Consider the following 17,613-nt stretch of genomic DNA (forward strand, 5'->3'; position numbering starts at 1 on the left):
CACACAATTTGTGTCAATTACATCACCACAAAAAAGGAAAAAAAATGCATCACGTAAGCAGATGAAATCTGGTGTATAAGCAGGAATCCCATTGCCACCCTCCGTGAATCAGGGGGGGGTGGGTCTGGGCGCAAGTCACAAGATGGATCAGTTATGAACTGCCAGCCTTCATCGACAAGAGGTTCAATGTCTTCCAAACACTCGTTGTCACTGTCAACCTCTAAAAATTATCACTATAATCATCATCTGATAGATTTGGCAGGTACTCAGACCCTGACTCTGAAACACTATCATCTGACATGATACTGAAAAAAAAAAAAAAACATAAAATAACTGCAATCAAAAGGGGAAAAAGATTTGGAATTCAAATCTACATGGTTTACGGACAAAATCGTAATCATCCTTCTCAGATAATAGCCTGAGGCGCACTGGTATATGTTGGCCAGTACCCCTCCTAATATCCCATATGAAAATGACGTCACGACGTCCATCGGACGCTCATTGGTTAGAATGAATTGTGGGTGGAGCTTCAGCACCTCTCTCGTACACAATACTGTGTCTGGAAACCATCCAAGCGAAAGAAAACGCTTTGCTTTTCGAGGAGGGATGAAAGACGTACACGCGTACGTCCCGGTCTTTTATTACTGTACCGTAAAAGACGTACATGTGTACGTCCCAGTGCTGAAGGGGTTAATTGCTTTTCTGAAATGTTCCATTTGAGTGTGTACAAATTCTGACAATTGTATATTTAAATACCCCAAGCTTCTAGACATATCAGTACAACATAACACGAACATTATATGAACAATTATCAATAGTTCAACTGCACCACTGAGCTCAAAATCTTAACTCTTACTGGGCTAACTACTAAAAGAACCAGAAACACAAAGATACATAATACATTCATGAAATTAAATTTACATAAAATCCAAATGCTCATAACAAAACATGAATAAATGGTGAATTTTCTTCAAACTAAATACACACCAAAAAGTAGATAAAAAATCTAAGCACACAGCAATCTGTTAAAACAGTATATTGCTAAACTACCAAATTTGAAACGAATACTGAAGAAATAAAGGTACAGTAACATTAAAATGAAAATGGAAGAACATTTGACATAGCCAACTGCTAAAGGAAAACTTAAGCCTGTGAATCAGTATTTGACAGACAAGATGAAATACTAGTTCTATGAGCTGGTGAGACTTGCCTTTTTAAAGTGATGATACAATTTTAGGTAAATCCTACATACACCCAAACAATTTTAAAAGAAAATGCTTATGCTCTAGCATGAAAAAAAGTGAATAATGTTGTATAGCAAAAACACATTTCCAGGTAACATACCATCAGTTGGAACATCATCAAATAGTGAAATGATGTCAGAAGGAACTCCACTACGTTTTGAATTTCCTGATCTCTTCTCTGTATTTATGTAAGGACTTTCGTGAACCATCCATGAAACTTTTCCCTTGCGCCTGGAGGAGCCTTAAAAAGTACATTCATTAAATCACGAAAACTTAATCTTACTTCGAACATTTACTTCTTACTTGACTAAATACATACAGCTTGAGAATGATAGCCTTTCTTTTCAAATTTTAACAAAAATTTTTATTTATTTGTAACTTCTATTTCTCATACTATAGTAATCCAAACAGAAAAATATTTTCCACTGAAGGAGGTTTAAAAAGTAATAACCAACCTACTATACTATCTAATATTTACAAAGTTTACAGTTGACATTTATTTCAAACTGACTTACATCACACTTGAGGAATATAATTCTTTTAATTTTTATTTGCAGGAGAAAACTAATCAGTCATGAAATGACAATTTGTCCAAAATTGCATTTTTCCTAACTATACAAACCTGAGGTCCTTTTACAATAGGAAGGTACTAGCGCAGCTGGATAGTCATAAGCTTTCGCAACAAGGGGTTCGGTAGTTAACCGCTTGTCCGACAGACCGCGCATGCGCGCGACTGGTAGGTAAACAAATCACTTTTGCTTTTGGCCCAAGCAAAAAACTGCAGACGTGAGGTTGGGGTGGCATGAGGTGGGCTATGTTAAAAGTAAAGGACCTCAGGTTTGTATAGTTAGGAAAAATGCAATTTTGGACAAATTGTCAATTTGTTCCGACACGGCATACAAACCTTCGGTCCTTTTTACAATAGGAAGACTCACTTCTTGGTGGGAGGAATCTGAGTCTTTTGTGAACAGACTGGTGTTTCGCCCACCTTGGAATGCCTCCCTGGTCGTAGAGCGAGGGAGGGATCCAAGCCTCTGTCCGATTGATCGGGGTGTTTGCACCGCAGGATCATGGTCAGACCTCTGGACCAAGTACTAAGAGAGAGGCAAGCGTATCTCTTCGTACCAGCAAACAAGACAAGTTCCTATTTGCAAGAGGCAACATAAAGTTATGGTTTGTCTCCTTGTTGGCATCCACTTCCCCCCCCTTGTAGGAGGAAGTGGTGGATATTCGCTCCCATCCCTAGTGAAAGGGATAGGAGGGTGGGGCTCTGTCGAGTAGCTCACCGCATCTCGTCCTTATCCAGCAAGGTGATGACCGTATCCCTCTACCCACAGGTAGAGGGGAGAGAAAAAGATAGGAAGAGAAAGCCAGTCACTCTCTCATTCACCTTATCTATCTTACAGTCACACCAGACTCGATGCTGTTCAGGCCGCTAGGTCTGGGTTAGCTAGACAACGTAGCATCCAGGCCACAATCGGGGGTCCTAAGGAAAACGATCCAAGGACCTGTGGGCAATATCCAAAGGTAGAAGGAGGTGCCGGTGGTCTGGTTGTACCAGACCCCTGCCTTCAGTACCTGCGCCATGGAGAAGTTCTTGTGTAACTCGAGGGGAGTGTACTTCTAGGTCGTCTGGTGCTGACGAAGAGTCTTCAACACTCATCCTGGATGTCGAGTTTCTTCAGAAAGCGCGGTCGCGCTTTCACAGGACAAAGCAGCATCTCCTTTGCATCGAAGGCGGTGAAGTCCATTAGGGTAGGGATTGTGAAGGACTCTAACCGATCGTCAGGAACCGAAGGGTTCAGAGTCTTCGCTACGAATTCGGTACGAAATCGAGCGTCACGAATCCCATCCCCTGGATGCTTGACTTCGCAGGAGGAAAAGTCATGCAATTACCTCAGAGGAAAAGAAGGGAATGGTCGTATGACCTAACCCTCTTCTCGACTTCGTGATGTCCTGTACCCATACTGGTCTATCCGTCTGCAGCGAAGTTGTTCTTCTCGGTAGTTGGATAGGACACCGACACTCAATGGTGGGTGTCGATCGTATGGGTACTGTGACAAGCCGTTAGGACGAAGAAAGATTGTTATGGAAACAACCGAACTAAGTCCACAGCAAAGTTCGTAACAGACTTGGGCGCTCTGACAGCTGCCGACTGACTGCGTTCGGTAGGAGGCAAGTTGTCCAAGCACCCGAGCAAGTCACGTGACCTTCGCCTTAAAAGGGTTTTCTGCCAAGAGACTAAACAAATAATTTGTTCGTCACCGATGCCAGAAGCAAGGTGATGACTCTCTTAAGGCATGTGCCCAACAGGCGAAAGTCAATTGCCTTCTAGAGACCGAGGTCCTTGATGGCAAGATATCTCATAGTATAGTTGATTCTCGGCTAAGAAGAGAAAACAACACTATGTGTCGTTGAAGACGAAGGTGTACAGAAAATGCAACCTACGTCTCGCAGCTGAAACCGAGAGAAGGATTCTCAAGATTCTGAACCTGTGCTACAAAGACCAAATGACGGAGAAACGCTAACCGCTATTCATTGCTGTCCGGTGAGGATCGTAGTTGCAATAAAAGCGAGCGAATTTTCAGTAACGAAGACAGGGAAATACTGCCTGAAGAACTGCTTTCTCCATGGGCTGAACATTTCTTTTGGAAGTAGAGCTGTCAGGTCGGAGAATAGGCGATGTCTTCTGACATATCTTGTTAATTCGGGCGGGGCGAGCAATGAATAATTGCACACCTACGAATACGAGATATTTTGAAGACAACTCCGATGTCTGCAAAAATCATTCGCATCTTATCGCGGTGCGATGCAGCGGTTGACTAGTACAGACTTCTGTTACCTGTGGCGGTAAACAGAAAGATGAAAGAGTCCAAGAGATATCTGTGAAAATGAAAATTCTCGCAATGTCGAAGGCGATGAAATCGAGCGTCACAGCAGTAGATGGTCCTTCATTATGCGAGAATCCCCGCCCCTTTAATCAGAGACCTAAGGTTCCATGATTGTTGGGCAGAAGATAACGGTTCGGTAGTCAATCAACCAGGGGAGAGAGAGACATAACCGACCGTCCATCTCCGAGAACCTAGCTGATACTGAGCCGCTAACAGGCAGTTCAATACGCAGTAGCTCTCCGGTGACTCGTCATCCTGAGTTTGCCAGTTAATCCATTATTCCACGAAGGAATGCGTTCGGCTAGAAACCATCGAGCATAAAGAAAGAATACGCTCGAGCATTATATTTAAAAAACGAAACGGATTTCGGTAAATACAAAAGCTGATTTGGTGGTTGTTTCATGACAATACCAAGTATCTAAAATCGAAACTGATAACTGCTGGGTAGGTTGCAGCAACCCGAGTTGCAGTTCAATTAAGAGTACAATTCGTCTTCGGTCACAAACCGTAGAGTTAACTACGGTATGCGCCTCCCACCCCCCGACAATTCAACTGTTACAAGAATCATGTCGCGAGGGAAATATACGTAGTATATTTGTAGGTTCTGTACAACGACCTCCATCCTAAATTCTTTTCCCTCGAGAATGAGAATAAGGATTGGGAGATCGACCGCCTTCGTTCTCTAGTCAAGAGAGTGAAGGAGAAGTCTTTCCCAAAGGAAAAAGCTTCAATGGTGAACAGAATACCGAAGACGATAGTTCAAAGCCAAACTGAAGTTCCCGTCCGTTCTTCTCTATTCCAGGTTAATCGCCTACTGTGAGATACTCTTCTTTCAGCAGCAGTCTCTTCCAAATGCTAGAAATTACAGGAATTCGAGCATAAGCGAGGTTCCCGATTATCGTAACAATTATCGGGGATTTCTCGCTCACTTTGGACGTGGTCCTCCCTAAGTGTTTGGAGATCGTAAAAACTCGAACACTCTGAGTGCGCTAGAAATTCCGTAGAATTCCTAAGCACTCTGCGAACCCCCACCGAATTCGTCAAACGATATCGCTGGTGGTCCTCTCGATTCCCGTAGAAACTCGAAGAAAGGGGCAGGATCCCTCCTCAACTATCCGGGGCTTACGTCAAGGTAGGACCCGAAGGTCCCCCCGGTTAGCGCAGCCCCTAACGTGGGATCTTACAGAGAAATCTCTGTAGGATCCCTCCCCTTTCCCTCGTACCGTAAGGAGAGAGGGAATGGGGGAGGAATGGATACTGGCTCGCCTTCCCAGCGGAACTAGCAGTTGGAGAAGAAAAGGAGCAGCCCATCCGCGCCTTACGGCGATGGCCTCTCAGAGCCTGGGAAAACGTATCGTCAGGAGAAAAACTTTTCCCGAGGAGGGTTACGAAGAACTCATACTGTAGGTAACGGATCTGCCGCCACTGTGAACGTCGTCTGGGTGGGGCTGATCGACAACCTGACAGGAGAGAGGCCGATACCGTCCTCCGACTCATTCCAGTCCTCGTCGAGGTCGCAAAAACCTCTCAGGAGGACCGAAGGGGTATTCAAATACGGTGTCCGAAGACACGTAGAAACGCCTCTGTCGCAGTAGAGGAGGTGAAGTAGCTTGTTCTGACCGGCCAGAACTGAGAGAGCCTTCTTGTCCGAGACGAGAGACTACCTGGTTCAAACACAGTCGGCAAGCTCCGATCGCGGCAGACCCACCGTCGATTTGGGTTCCCGGGTTCTCGGGATCGCCCCAAAACGACTCGAGCCGAGACGTGGCTCTGCTGGTGGGAGCGGTCGATCCTTCCCCGAGGTCGTTGTGCTTGACGAATCAGCGCCATAACCTCGGCAAAGTTCCTCTGGATGGTCTCGGAAGTCACAAGCATCTTGCAGAGTGGGACCGTTAAGCCCTTCAAACGAGCATATTCCGAGAACCATTCCTCCTAAGAAGAAGGGGGAACAGCGACAGCCCTCTCGGTCTTCCCCATCCACTTGCGCATACGTCCCCTGGCCGGTCCAAGAACCGTGGCCTGGCACGTAGGCGTCGTGGTGGGTATCGTGAGGGGCGCACCCCTCACGATCACTCCTCAATACCTCGCTCCTTCCCGGTGTAACCCGAGGAGGTTGAAGGTACGGTGGGAGAGGCAGACCTGACTCCAGTCCCTCATTGCTCGCTGGCAGAACCAGCAGGCTTGGAGGGCTGCAGCGATCGTCAACCCGTGGTGGCGATCCGAGCTGCAGGCCTGGTCGAACCGTCTCGCTGTGGAGAACGGCTGGACTGAGCACAGCGGCCCCGATCTCGAGTGTCAGAAGAGCTGGTGCTGGTTGCCATACACCCGATCGCTCCTCTGTGAGAGCGACGGTCAGGCGACCTGCAAGCTCCACTGTTACAGTGAGACCGGTGTGCTTGTCCTCACGGCACATCACGTCGCTGGTTCCAGCCGTGGCTGGCACCGGCGAACGGGAGGACCTCTTCCAGCCTCACCGCGTGGCCGGTCGTGGACCGTCACGTCCTTACGGGTAGCCAGCTGTTTCGCCGCGAGAGTGATAGCTGGTCTGGTGAGAGTCGCGTGAGCGGTCTGCCACCAGTCTTCCGCCCCGTGCCGTGAACCTGACGCTGAGCGGACTCAGAGGTCTGGTGTCCTGGCTGCACGGTCAGCTGGTGAGTCGACCGTAACACTCGGTACCTCCCTCCCGCGAACGAGTAGGGCCGAGACGGACCCTGATGCAGTGGCAGAACCGACTGACACCAGGCGAGAAACGTACCGGTGTTAGCCGGTACCCCTCTTGGTCCCCGTAGTCTTCTTCCTTGCGGAAGAAGAGACGGGCCCCGCTCCGAAGGAGCAGGAGGACCAGCGGAAGGAACCCTCCCGTCCCACTAGGTGAGACGGGTCCCGAGAAGCTCCCGAGGGAGACTTCTTAGGAGGGATGAGGCAACCTCCTTCTTCCTCGGCTGTGAAGCCATTAGAAGTCGAAGGGGAGAGGCGGCAGCCGACGACGATGAAGAAGATGAAGACGACGACCGACGACACCTTCCTCCTCTTCTTCGATCAGCTTCCTCAGGACAGACGTAAGATCTGCGATCCAGGGCGGAGCCGGGCCTGCTGTAGCCGAAGCTACAGGGCCCGGACGCACCTGTACAGACAGACCAAAGTCTGGGGTAGTACCACCTACGAACAGGGACGACATCAGCAGGTATGGGCATCTCAGGAACAGCAGCACAGCCAGCACAGCATCGGTAGGACCGCCAGCGCAGCAACGGCAGGGACAGCCAGCGCAGCAACGGCAGGGACAGCCAGCGCAGCAACTGCATGGACAGTCAGCCCAGAATCGGCAGGTACGGCAGGCAGCACCGGGAACACAGGAAGTGGAGCAGCATCCAGCAACTCCTGGTTACCACCGGCGGCAGGTCCAAGGGGCGAGCTCTAGGGCAGCGGAAGTGTGGTCGCTGCAGCGCCGGCAACCACGAGCGGCGGCCAAACGGCACGCCCCCCCTCTCGGTACGGCGAACGGCACTTCACAGCGGCTGTAGGCAAGACTGTTACCACGAGGTGATTACACCAGGTGAGGTGGAGGGACGAATCGTGCACCTGGAGCGTGGTCACCACTCCATTGGGTGACCGCAGTAGGCCCAGACATAGAACCGCAGCCCCTGGACACTAGCACGCCCTGCAAATGGAAGGATGCCCATACCTCACCAAGGTCCCACCCTCGTGGCAGTAGCACCTGCGGAATAACAGTAGTAGCGATTAGTGGGGGGGAAGTCCCCTCGCGCGGGTGTTAGCCCTCTCCGAACGAGTGGAAGACCCCGAATACAATTGTACATCGGCACCAGAGCGCCCTCCCCCTTGCGCTCGAACGGATCGGGCGAGGAGAAGAACGCCGATAACCTCCCCCCCCAAGGGGAAGGGCCATCTGTGGGAGCTGAGCGGGGGGGGTTCTCGTTCCCCACCCCCCGCACAGCACCCATGTACCCAACAATAATAATAGAGACCCGAGAGCAATCGTGGCCATCGGCCCGAATGCAAGGGCATAAGGATCAATTCCCTGACTGAGCGGAACTTGAACCAAATAAATATTGATGCATCAATAATAAAAAGAATAAAATGAAAAAGAATCTTGCATTACGATTCACTTCACAATGAAATAAGGGCTCGGATCGAGCGCATTTGCGCCCTCGGTACCGAGCGCAAGGGTAAAAGGATCCATTCCTTACCTTTTATGGATCAAGGTTTATGGAAACCTTGATCCATAATGAATTGATGCAATCAATATATATATATGAAAATGAAAAAGAATACTGCGCTTGCGATTTCACTTCATACAAATAAAAAGGGGAAGGATCAATTCCCGGTAAATAGCGGTAAACATTGATCCCAGTAAACAATGCAATCTCAATAAAATATGAAAAATGAAAAGAACTGCACTTGCGATTTCACTTCATTCAAATAAAAAAGGGGAGAGAAATATTTCCGGGTAAGCTCGGAAACTGATCCAAAATGAGTATTGCTACAATCAAAATAATATATGAAAATGAAAAACGAATACTGTACTTTGCGATTCCACTTCCATACAGAATAGTTTCCGTGCCGAGCGCATTCGCTCGGCAACCGAGCATCAGGTCAAAAAATATAAAGAAAAGAGATTCTTACGATTTTCATCTACACATTTCCAACCAAAATATACGCTCAGCGAGCGCTCTCCAGCCCTCGGCACCGAGCATACACATCAGGATCATTTTCCGGGGAAAATAAATTCCCGCACTTACGCCCTTCAGTCCCCGGCACTCGGGTAATCGGAGGGCGTGGTGAAACCAAGATCCTTTAATTCACAATTGAATTCAATGGAAATAAATATGAAATGATTGTACTTACAATTCAGTTTCACTAGATAAATAGAAAAAGAAAAACACAACCATGCGAAAGCAACGACGATAAAGCGGGCAGAGAGCGATGATACACGTCCACACGCCAGCAGGCCGAAAGCAAAAGTGGTTTGTTTACCTACCAGTCGCGCGCGCGCGTCTGTCGGACAAGCAGTTAACTACCGAACCCCTTGTTCGAAAGCTTACGACCTATCCAGCTGCCGCTAGTACCTTCCTATTGTAAAAGGACCGAAGGTTTGTATGCCGTGTCGGAACAACTCATTATTTAAATATAAACAGTATTTGACAAAGTCAGTTGCTATTAATAAGTACTTCTCCCAGTAACACATTCCATTGGTTCTGTTGTTGTTCTATCTACACAATTGCCTTCTTTCACTAATATAGCTATAGCATGGTTCAACCAGTAACTATTCTTCTTCTGCAGGAGATTATGCAGCAAGTGGGAATGCTTATTCCTTTACTAGATTATCAGGAGTATAAAAGTTTTCTATTTTCTATTGTTTTCAGAAAAAGTGAAAATTTATACATTTATTTTTGTAATCTTAATTCTGAATAGACATCAGACTACTTCAGTCTCCTATTTCATTCTAGAGCAAGGAAAAGTGCATTTGCAAATCATGTCAAGCACTTATTTCACTGAGTAACCTGTCTGTAGTAGTCAAGAGAGACTGCCACTCTTGTATTGATACCAGTGTCCCAATTTTGCAAGGTTTAATCCAACTGAAGAGCCCTTTTGCTAGCTGGTTAAAACCCTAATGTGGCAATTAACCAAACCGGAATCAAAACACTGCACTCTAACAGGGCTGATCTAAGGGGTTTGTCTTTAGTTAAAAGAATTTATATTTTATGGTAAATTTCCAAATATAATTATTTATTAAAATTGGCTTTATGAATGTCAATTACTCACTATTCAGAATAGGAAATTTTGATTTGGTTATAGAAACTGCAGCTTAAGACTGCTTTTGGCATGCTTATCTCTAAGTCCACATATTTCAAAATTTACACAAGCTTCATACAATCTGTGGAGAAAACTTTGTTTTACTAGATAATTTTTTGGAAAATAATTTTGTAGGGCTTCTATAAAACTCCCGGTTACTGCCGTATTCCATCACTGACATTAGCTACATGTAATTTGTGGAATGACTTTATAGCACTTCTAGTCACCAAACACTGCAAATTTCTGTGGTGGATAATTAGTTAGAAAGCTTGAGTGCTGACTTTATTGAACTCAGTTCTGCTGTAGAACCAAAGAATTGTTCAGTACAGCACTGATCTGCTTTATTAAGACGATATAGCAGCAAACACGAGACCTGATGTAAAAAAATAAACTATGTACTCTAACCAAAATAAACCTACACAGTAATTGAACATGCAGACATAGTAACATCTTTATTAATTATTATTAATAGGTGTTAGTTTTTCCAGACCTCTGAGTCTCAAGTAGACTCTTCTCGGGCTGGTTCTCAGGGATCAATCCTGAGAAAAAAAAAAAAAAAAAAAAAAAAAAAAAAAAAAAAAAAAAAAAAAAAAAAAAAAAAAAAAAAAAATTAACTTTATTTGAGAAACCCGCCTTATTTAAAAAATTTATGATTTTATTAATTGAAAAATCCCTGCTTTCTGCAAGAATATTTTTCATTTCCGAACTCCGCAGATAAATAGATCTTTGCTGGGTCCAATTTGGGCACTCAACAAGCAAATGCTGTACTGTCATGGGTGTTTGACATCTGTTACATTTCACTGGGTCAGCATGTGGTGTTGACATCAAGTGACCATGTGAGAATCTTGTGTGTCCTATACGTAGCCTTGTTAGGATCACCTCTTTTGCTCTTTCCTCCTGTGAGGATGTCCTCCATGCATGACTTCAGTTTTTATATTTTTAAGTTTATTTGTTGTTGGCACCGAGGCCCATTCTTCTTTCCAATCCTGGTAAATTAATGTTTTAACTGATTTTACCCAGTCTGACACTGGGGCATATGAAATTGTTGGAGGGATAGTGCAGGCTATTTGGCAGCAGAGTCTGCATATTCATTTCCTTTTATTCCTACGTGTGCTGGGATCCAACATTTTTCCCTTGATATTCCTGATTGGAGAGTTGATGAATTTTTATTTGAATTTCCTGTACTATTTGGTTTCCTGGTTTATACTGTCTTATTGCATCTACAGCGCTACGCGAGTCACTGAAAATAACAGAGACACTTGCTTTTGCCTCAGATATCATATCTAGAGCCATCTGTATGGCTGTGACTTCAGCAGTAAATACTGATGATATTGAAGGTAGGCTTTTTTTACTTAACATATTTTCGAATATGCAGATGCTCCTACTCCAACATTTTATTTTGGAGCCGTCCTGTATATATCATAAATTTGTCGCCTTTTCTTCTAATGTGCTCCAAAGCATGTTGGCGGTACATTTCCGTACTTGTCATTTGTTTTTTGAGTAGGTAAGACAGGGAGGTACATATCTTTTTACTCTATTTAAAATCCATGGTGGTGGCAATTCCATTGGTGGGTGAAAAATTGGATTCATATTATGTATGTTCATTTATGGATCTAGCTCTTTTTGGGAAAGAGCTAAGTACTATTAACTGCTGTTATTTGATTACAGTTTTGGAAAGCAGTAACGTTGCAGGAAGACGATCCTGCTTGCATTGAAAGACCTCTTTGTAATTGTTATTAAATCACGGTGATGTTTTAAGGGCAAAACTACCTGCCACCAAAAGTGAGTTGTTTGGGGACGATCGGAAAGCTCCTGTGCAAAACAATCGCACGCCTTCATGGTGCACTGCATCGAGAGATTTTAATGCAGATTCTGAGGCGGATGAATATATTGGACAGCAGTAATCTATTATGGATAAGACTGTTGCCTTATATATCACCAATAAAATGTCCCGCTTTGCTCCCCAATTAGTGTGTGATAACTTTTTTAATATGGCAAGGGCTTTGATGCCCTTGGCTTTAATGTATTTGATGTGCTCTTTCCAATTTTTACAAATGTTGATCAAATATTATTCTTCCTAGATACTTGAGATTTTTGTACAAAATTGTATTTCAGTGCTATAAAGATGCAGTTTGATTGTTTGGTTCTTCATCCACCTTTGTCTTTGTAGAAGACGATTGCTTTTGTTTTAATCAGTTGAAAATTTAAATCCAACTGAATTTGCCCAACTTCATATATTTGAAATGGCAGTACTGAGAACTCTCTGAGCATGTCTCAAATTACTACTCGTATAGTAAATGACAAAGTCATCAACATATAAACTGTTTTTTACACCACTTGGTAAATTTATAGTAATGTCATTGATTGCTAAAGCAAACAATGTACAGCTCAAGACACTACCTTGAAGGGATTCCTTTCTTCCAGTTTAAAGTAGGTTACTGGAGTAAGGAAATTTTTCTATCCCTTTACTTCAAACAAAAGTTCTGTTTTGTTAAGAAGTTCTTAAATAAATATTGGTAAGTTGGCCTGCTTAGTGCCCCTTTGGAGTGGAGTTTTTGCATGATGTTATGTTTCCATGTTTGATATTCGTATGCTTTTTCTATATCAAAAAATATAGCTACTGTTAATTTCTTTTGTTCAAAGCCTTTTTGATGATGATCTTCTAAATGTGTTAAGGGATCTAGGGTTGATCTGCCAGCTATTGAACCAGATTGTGTTGGTGTTAAAATGGATTCTTTGGTTATTACATACGTTAATCGTGCATTAACCATTTTTTCTAAGATTTTGCATAGGCACTTGTTAGAGATATCGGTCTATAATTGGATGGATTACTTGCATCCTTTCCTGGTTTGTTTATTGGAATAATTATGGCATGTTTCCATTTATCAGGAAAGCACGTTGTTTTTTTAGCCAGATACTATTGTAAAATTTTAATAATATGATTTAGCTATAGGAGCTAATTTTTCTATCATTTCAAATATTTTATCATATCCTGGTGCGAGAGGGATGACAAGAGTTGATGGCATTATCTAGTTCATCCATGTTAAAAATATAGTTTATATTCCAGGTCTTCAAGAGTTTCAAAATTGAGTATTATATTTTCTTTTTGTTTTCTGATACTTTGAAAATGTGTATCTAGGCTGGAGTAAGCACTGATGTTTTCAAAATGTTTCCCAATTATGTTTGATATTTCATAAGTATCATGGTATATTTTTCCAATTTAAATGTATTGCACTTCTTGGAGGTCTTATATGTTTTCCATTGATTTTCCCTTATCTTTTTTTGCCAGACATCCCTTGTGGATGTGTTTGAAGATATGTTTTGAGACATAATTCCTTCCATGATGCAGATTTTTTTTTCAGAGCTATTTAAAAAAATTTATTAACGTCCCAAAATTTGGCTGTATATTTGTTATATTGGTAGTGGTTTAATGTGGTTAATTGTTTTATGTTTGTTATAACTATTTTGTTTAATATGTTTATACTATAGGGCATTTTGTTGAGTGATTTAAGGCGAGTTTTGAGTCTGTTTTAGATTGCGACTCAATATATGTTTTATTTTACTTAATGTTGTTAATGTTGGATTCCACCATGGGACAGGGGATTTTGTGGAATGTGTTTTGGTTTTTGGAATACTTTTATCTGCAGATTTATATGAAGTTTGAGAAGGATTCACATGTAGTATTGTGATCTTCATTATGTGGGAATGGTGGTATGTTTCGTGTGTATAGGAAATATTTTATCCCAGTTAGCTTTTTGGATATTATATCTTGTAGGTGGCAATATTTTGGACATTACTTAAGTAGTTCAGAATGATTTGGGAAATGGTCACTTGTGTATGAATCGTTCTAAAGTCTAGGACGTTCCATTCAAAATTTCTCCGCTACATCATTTGAACATAATGAAATGTCTATTGAAGAAAAGGTTAGGTGTGTATTTGAAAAATATGTTGGAACTTCACTTTCATTGAGACAATACAGGTTGTGTTTCATTATAGTATTCTCTATGTTGATTCCGGATGTGTCAGTGGGGTTATTAATATCCCATAATGGATTATGTGCCTTAAAATCTCCTACGATAAGTATGGTTCCTGTATACTTTTGCTAACTAAGTTCAGAAAAATCACTGAAATTTGCATTGAAATTTGGTTGGTTATATAAATTACAAATAGTAATTTTACTTTTATCAGGCATATACAGTTTAATTGATGTTATTTGATATGGCATAGATGGAATGTCAACAGGTTCATATGTAATGCTATTATGAACGTATATGGCTGTGCCTATATTTTCCACCGAACAATCAGTTGGTGAATAACAGGCAATTTTATAGTGGTTGGATATTTGTAGGGTTACTTCCTATATGTTGTAGACATATGCACATTGGGTTGTGGTCTCGTATGATTCTTTGTAATTCACCCAGACGTAGTCGGGTTAAGAGACCATTTATATTCCATTGAATGATTTTATATTCCATTATTGGGAGGGATTGGTGTTAAATTCTGTAAATTGATTGCTGATTTTACTTTATCTCGTAGTTTATATGCATTTGAATTTATTTGTGGTTTTTTAATCGTTGTATTTGTATGTTGGTTATTAGATTCTGCAGTTGTTTGTTTTTCATAGTTGAATATTAATGTCTTATTTTTGATTTTATAATTTCCTTTTTGTATTTTAAGGATTCAGAACATAATTCCTTCTCATGTTGGTGTGTTAAAGGGCACCTCCTTAATTTGGTAAAATTGTCAATACAATTTCGTACTGTGTCCTCTGTCTTGGTAGTTAGTTGGTTATATGTACTTACAAAGCATTCATTACAACCACAAGATGAAGCATGTTTGGTAATGTTAATTATTGGTTCAGAAGTTTTTGGTCTAGCTTTAGAAATTTCTGGTTTTGTAATTCTATTGTTCCTTTTCTGTAGTGATAAGGACTGTTGGTTTGAGGGGTTATTTGTTTTGTTGTTGTTAATGGGATATTTCGGTCTTGTGGATGGTTGGGGGGTGATAGTTATATTTTGGTTTGGTTTAATGGTATGATTTTCATTAGTATTATTTGATGGAAATTGTAAAGAGTGATCTTTACTGTCCAGATGTTGGCTGTTTGATTGAGATTGAGGGTAATTGTGTATTTCCAACTTGTGATGAGGTTAGTTTAATATCTTTTTTAAAATGTTCTCCTGGTGTAGTTGGAGTCCCTCTCTGGATTTTATTGTAATTTTCAAATATTTACTTTTTTTCCCTTAGGTGGGGTTCTTTCTAGAATTCTTTTCTTTTTGCCAGTTCGATTTTATCATCATTATTTAAATTCTTCTTTTCTATTGGAAGTTCTTTTCCATGGATAACTGAATCATCTATGTTAGTGGTGGTATTGGTTGTTGTAATATCACTTTTATTTTGGGTTTCAGTATTATTGGTATGAAATCCAGTTTCCTTGTTTATACTATCTTGTTTGTCATTGTGCTGTTTGATGTCTTGATTTTTAGTCACATTTGAAAAGGTGGGTGTTTTGGATGGATTGTTAACGCCTCTTACTTTTAGCTCAAGTCTGGCTTCCATGACTGACATTCCTGTCCTATTTATTAACAACTGAAGTTCTGTGTTATATTGGTAAAATGAACACTCCTTAGATTTTGCGTGATGGGCTAGTCCACAATTAATACATTTTGATTGATTACAGTTCCAATTAGTGGTATGGTCATCTGATGCACAGACTGCACATATAGCTTTATTACGGCATCTTTTGTATGTGTCCATACCTTGAGCACTGTGTGCATTGTAATGGTTTAGGAACAAAAGGACGAACTTCTCTATTTTGTCCAAGAATTTTTATTTTAAATGGTAAGTCTTGGCCTGTAAATTTTATTTTGGCAATGTTGATATTTTTACTTTTATCTTTCCTACTTGAGAGTATATTTCTAAATCGTGGATATTGTTATATCTCAATTTTAGGGAGTCTAGCAATAGTTGTTTTGAAGGAAGCTCCTGCTCGCTATTGGTAGGATGACTGTACCCTGTACATAATTCCATGTTTCGTGGCTTGTAATTATTACCTTTTATATTATTATTTTCTGTTATACTTAAAAAGGCAGTGGACTGCTTTTTATTGGTTACTTGGATAAGCCATTCATTGTCCTTGATGTGTCTGCATTCCATGTCTTGTGTTGGATCTATAATTTAAGTAATTTGTTTTCTAGCATCGCTGCTGATTTTGATTTTTTGTCAGCTTTGAGGACTAGAACAAATCTTGACCAATTATCTGGTCCAACGAGGTCATTCAAAATGTACCAATGTGGGATTAAGTCGGTAATTTTTGTTTCTTTTTGGTCCTTGTTTTATGTATGTTGCTTGTCTATTATGATTTTTATATTTTTCCTGTATTGCTGGGAGGATTATTTGTCTCTAATTCAGAATATTGTTCATCATATATGGTTCCATTGTTACGATATTGGAGTTTACCAATTTATTTTTGTTTGTTTCTTTTTTATTTATGCACTCTATTTGGTTTTCTGGCTCTGCTGCTTTACTTGGAACAGGGTGTTCCTTTGTATCTTTTATAGTACTTTTCACTACTTGTGGCAGTACCTAGGAAATTCGGGAGTGACGTGCCAATGGTCATCAACTGTGCCGTAGTTTTTTCATCATGGGGCCCAGGGGTACTCAAATCATTTATTTCACAGTTCATAAATTTTGAGTTTAAAAAAAAAAAAAAAAAAAAATCTTGAAAAGATATCATTGGCCCTTCGCGAAGTTAAATCTTCTGCCAAAGGCACAAGTGAGAAAGGACTCCCAAATGTCCGCATCCCTACCCTACCCCAAAAGGGGATGGCATAACATGATTAGTATGGCCCAAGTGTAAGCAGAACCCGCTTGCTAGGACTAAGAGTATTATGTTAATACAATTATCCCCATCCTAATCACATTATGGGCAAACTGGATAGAATGCCGAGAGTTCTATTCCTAGAACCAGGCCCCCCCTGGAATCCGTGGTCCAGCTCCACTGAATAGTTCCGCCTGAAAAACAGGTCCGAACATTGTCGGGTAGATGATGGATCTACCACAGTTCTCACTATTTAGCTTCGGATTTAACTCCACGTTAAGCCATGCTATGTTTTCTCATTTATTTGCTTTCAAAAATTTTGGCAAAAAATGGAAAAGTCCACATAAGTTTACTCGAAAATATATAATGTCATATGGGACTCTTGGGTTCGAACCTGGGAAGAGATTCCTGAGGTTCGAGAGCCCCCTCACCACGTCAAGGTGGTCCCAAAATGAGGGGGAGTAACATCTTTAATGGTTGGAAGTAGTAGAAGGGATTACCTCATCCTCATCCTAAAGGGATGGAGGCACATAGAGGTTACTGTCAAAAGCATGTCACAAACACACCTTTGCAGAAATCCTACATATTTTTTTTTTTTGCCTTTTCCTTTTGATGAATGTTTGAATGAAAGAATGCATAAAATTCTGACCTGCTCAAGCACAGGGGATGAGGAGGAAGGACATTCAACAACAAATGAGAAATATTTGGTCTCTTCCCAGCTAGATGTAAAACTTCTGCAACTGAACTCTAACTCCAATTTTCACTTTTCATTTAGGAACAAGCTTTTCATCACCATTGAGTCTCAGCAAAGACACACGTTCAACTACTTTGCAATTAAATTTTAACTCCC

The 17,613-nt window shown here is 41.7% G+C and overlaps 1 protein-coding gene across 2 annotated transcripts in view; it reads right to left on the bottom strand.

Moving 5' to 3' along the window:
• LOC135224306 (titin homolog) overlaps positions 1–17,613 on the bottom strand; it is a 69,996-nt gene that overhangs the window by 22,432 nt on the left and 29,951 nt on the right. For both annotated transcript variants that reach the window (XM_064263169.1, XM_064263171.1), the window contains exon 7: positions 1,345–1,485. In XM_064263169.1, the coding sequence (XP_064119239.1) occupies positions 1,345–1,485 (141 nt within the window). The remainder of the gene's footprint in view (positions 1–1,344; positions 1,486–17,613) is intronic.

This window comes from Macrobrachium nipponense, chromosome 12 (assembly GCF_015104395.2).
Source record: "Macrobrachium nipponense isolate FS-2020 chromosome 12, ASM1510439v2, whole genome shotgun sequence".
Taxonomy (NCBI): Eukaryota; Metazoa; Arthropoda; class Malacostraca; order Decapoda; family Palaemonidae; genus Macrobrachium; species Macrobrachium nipponense.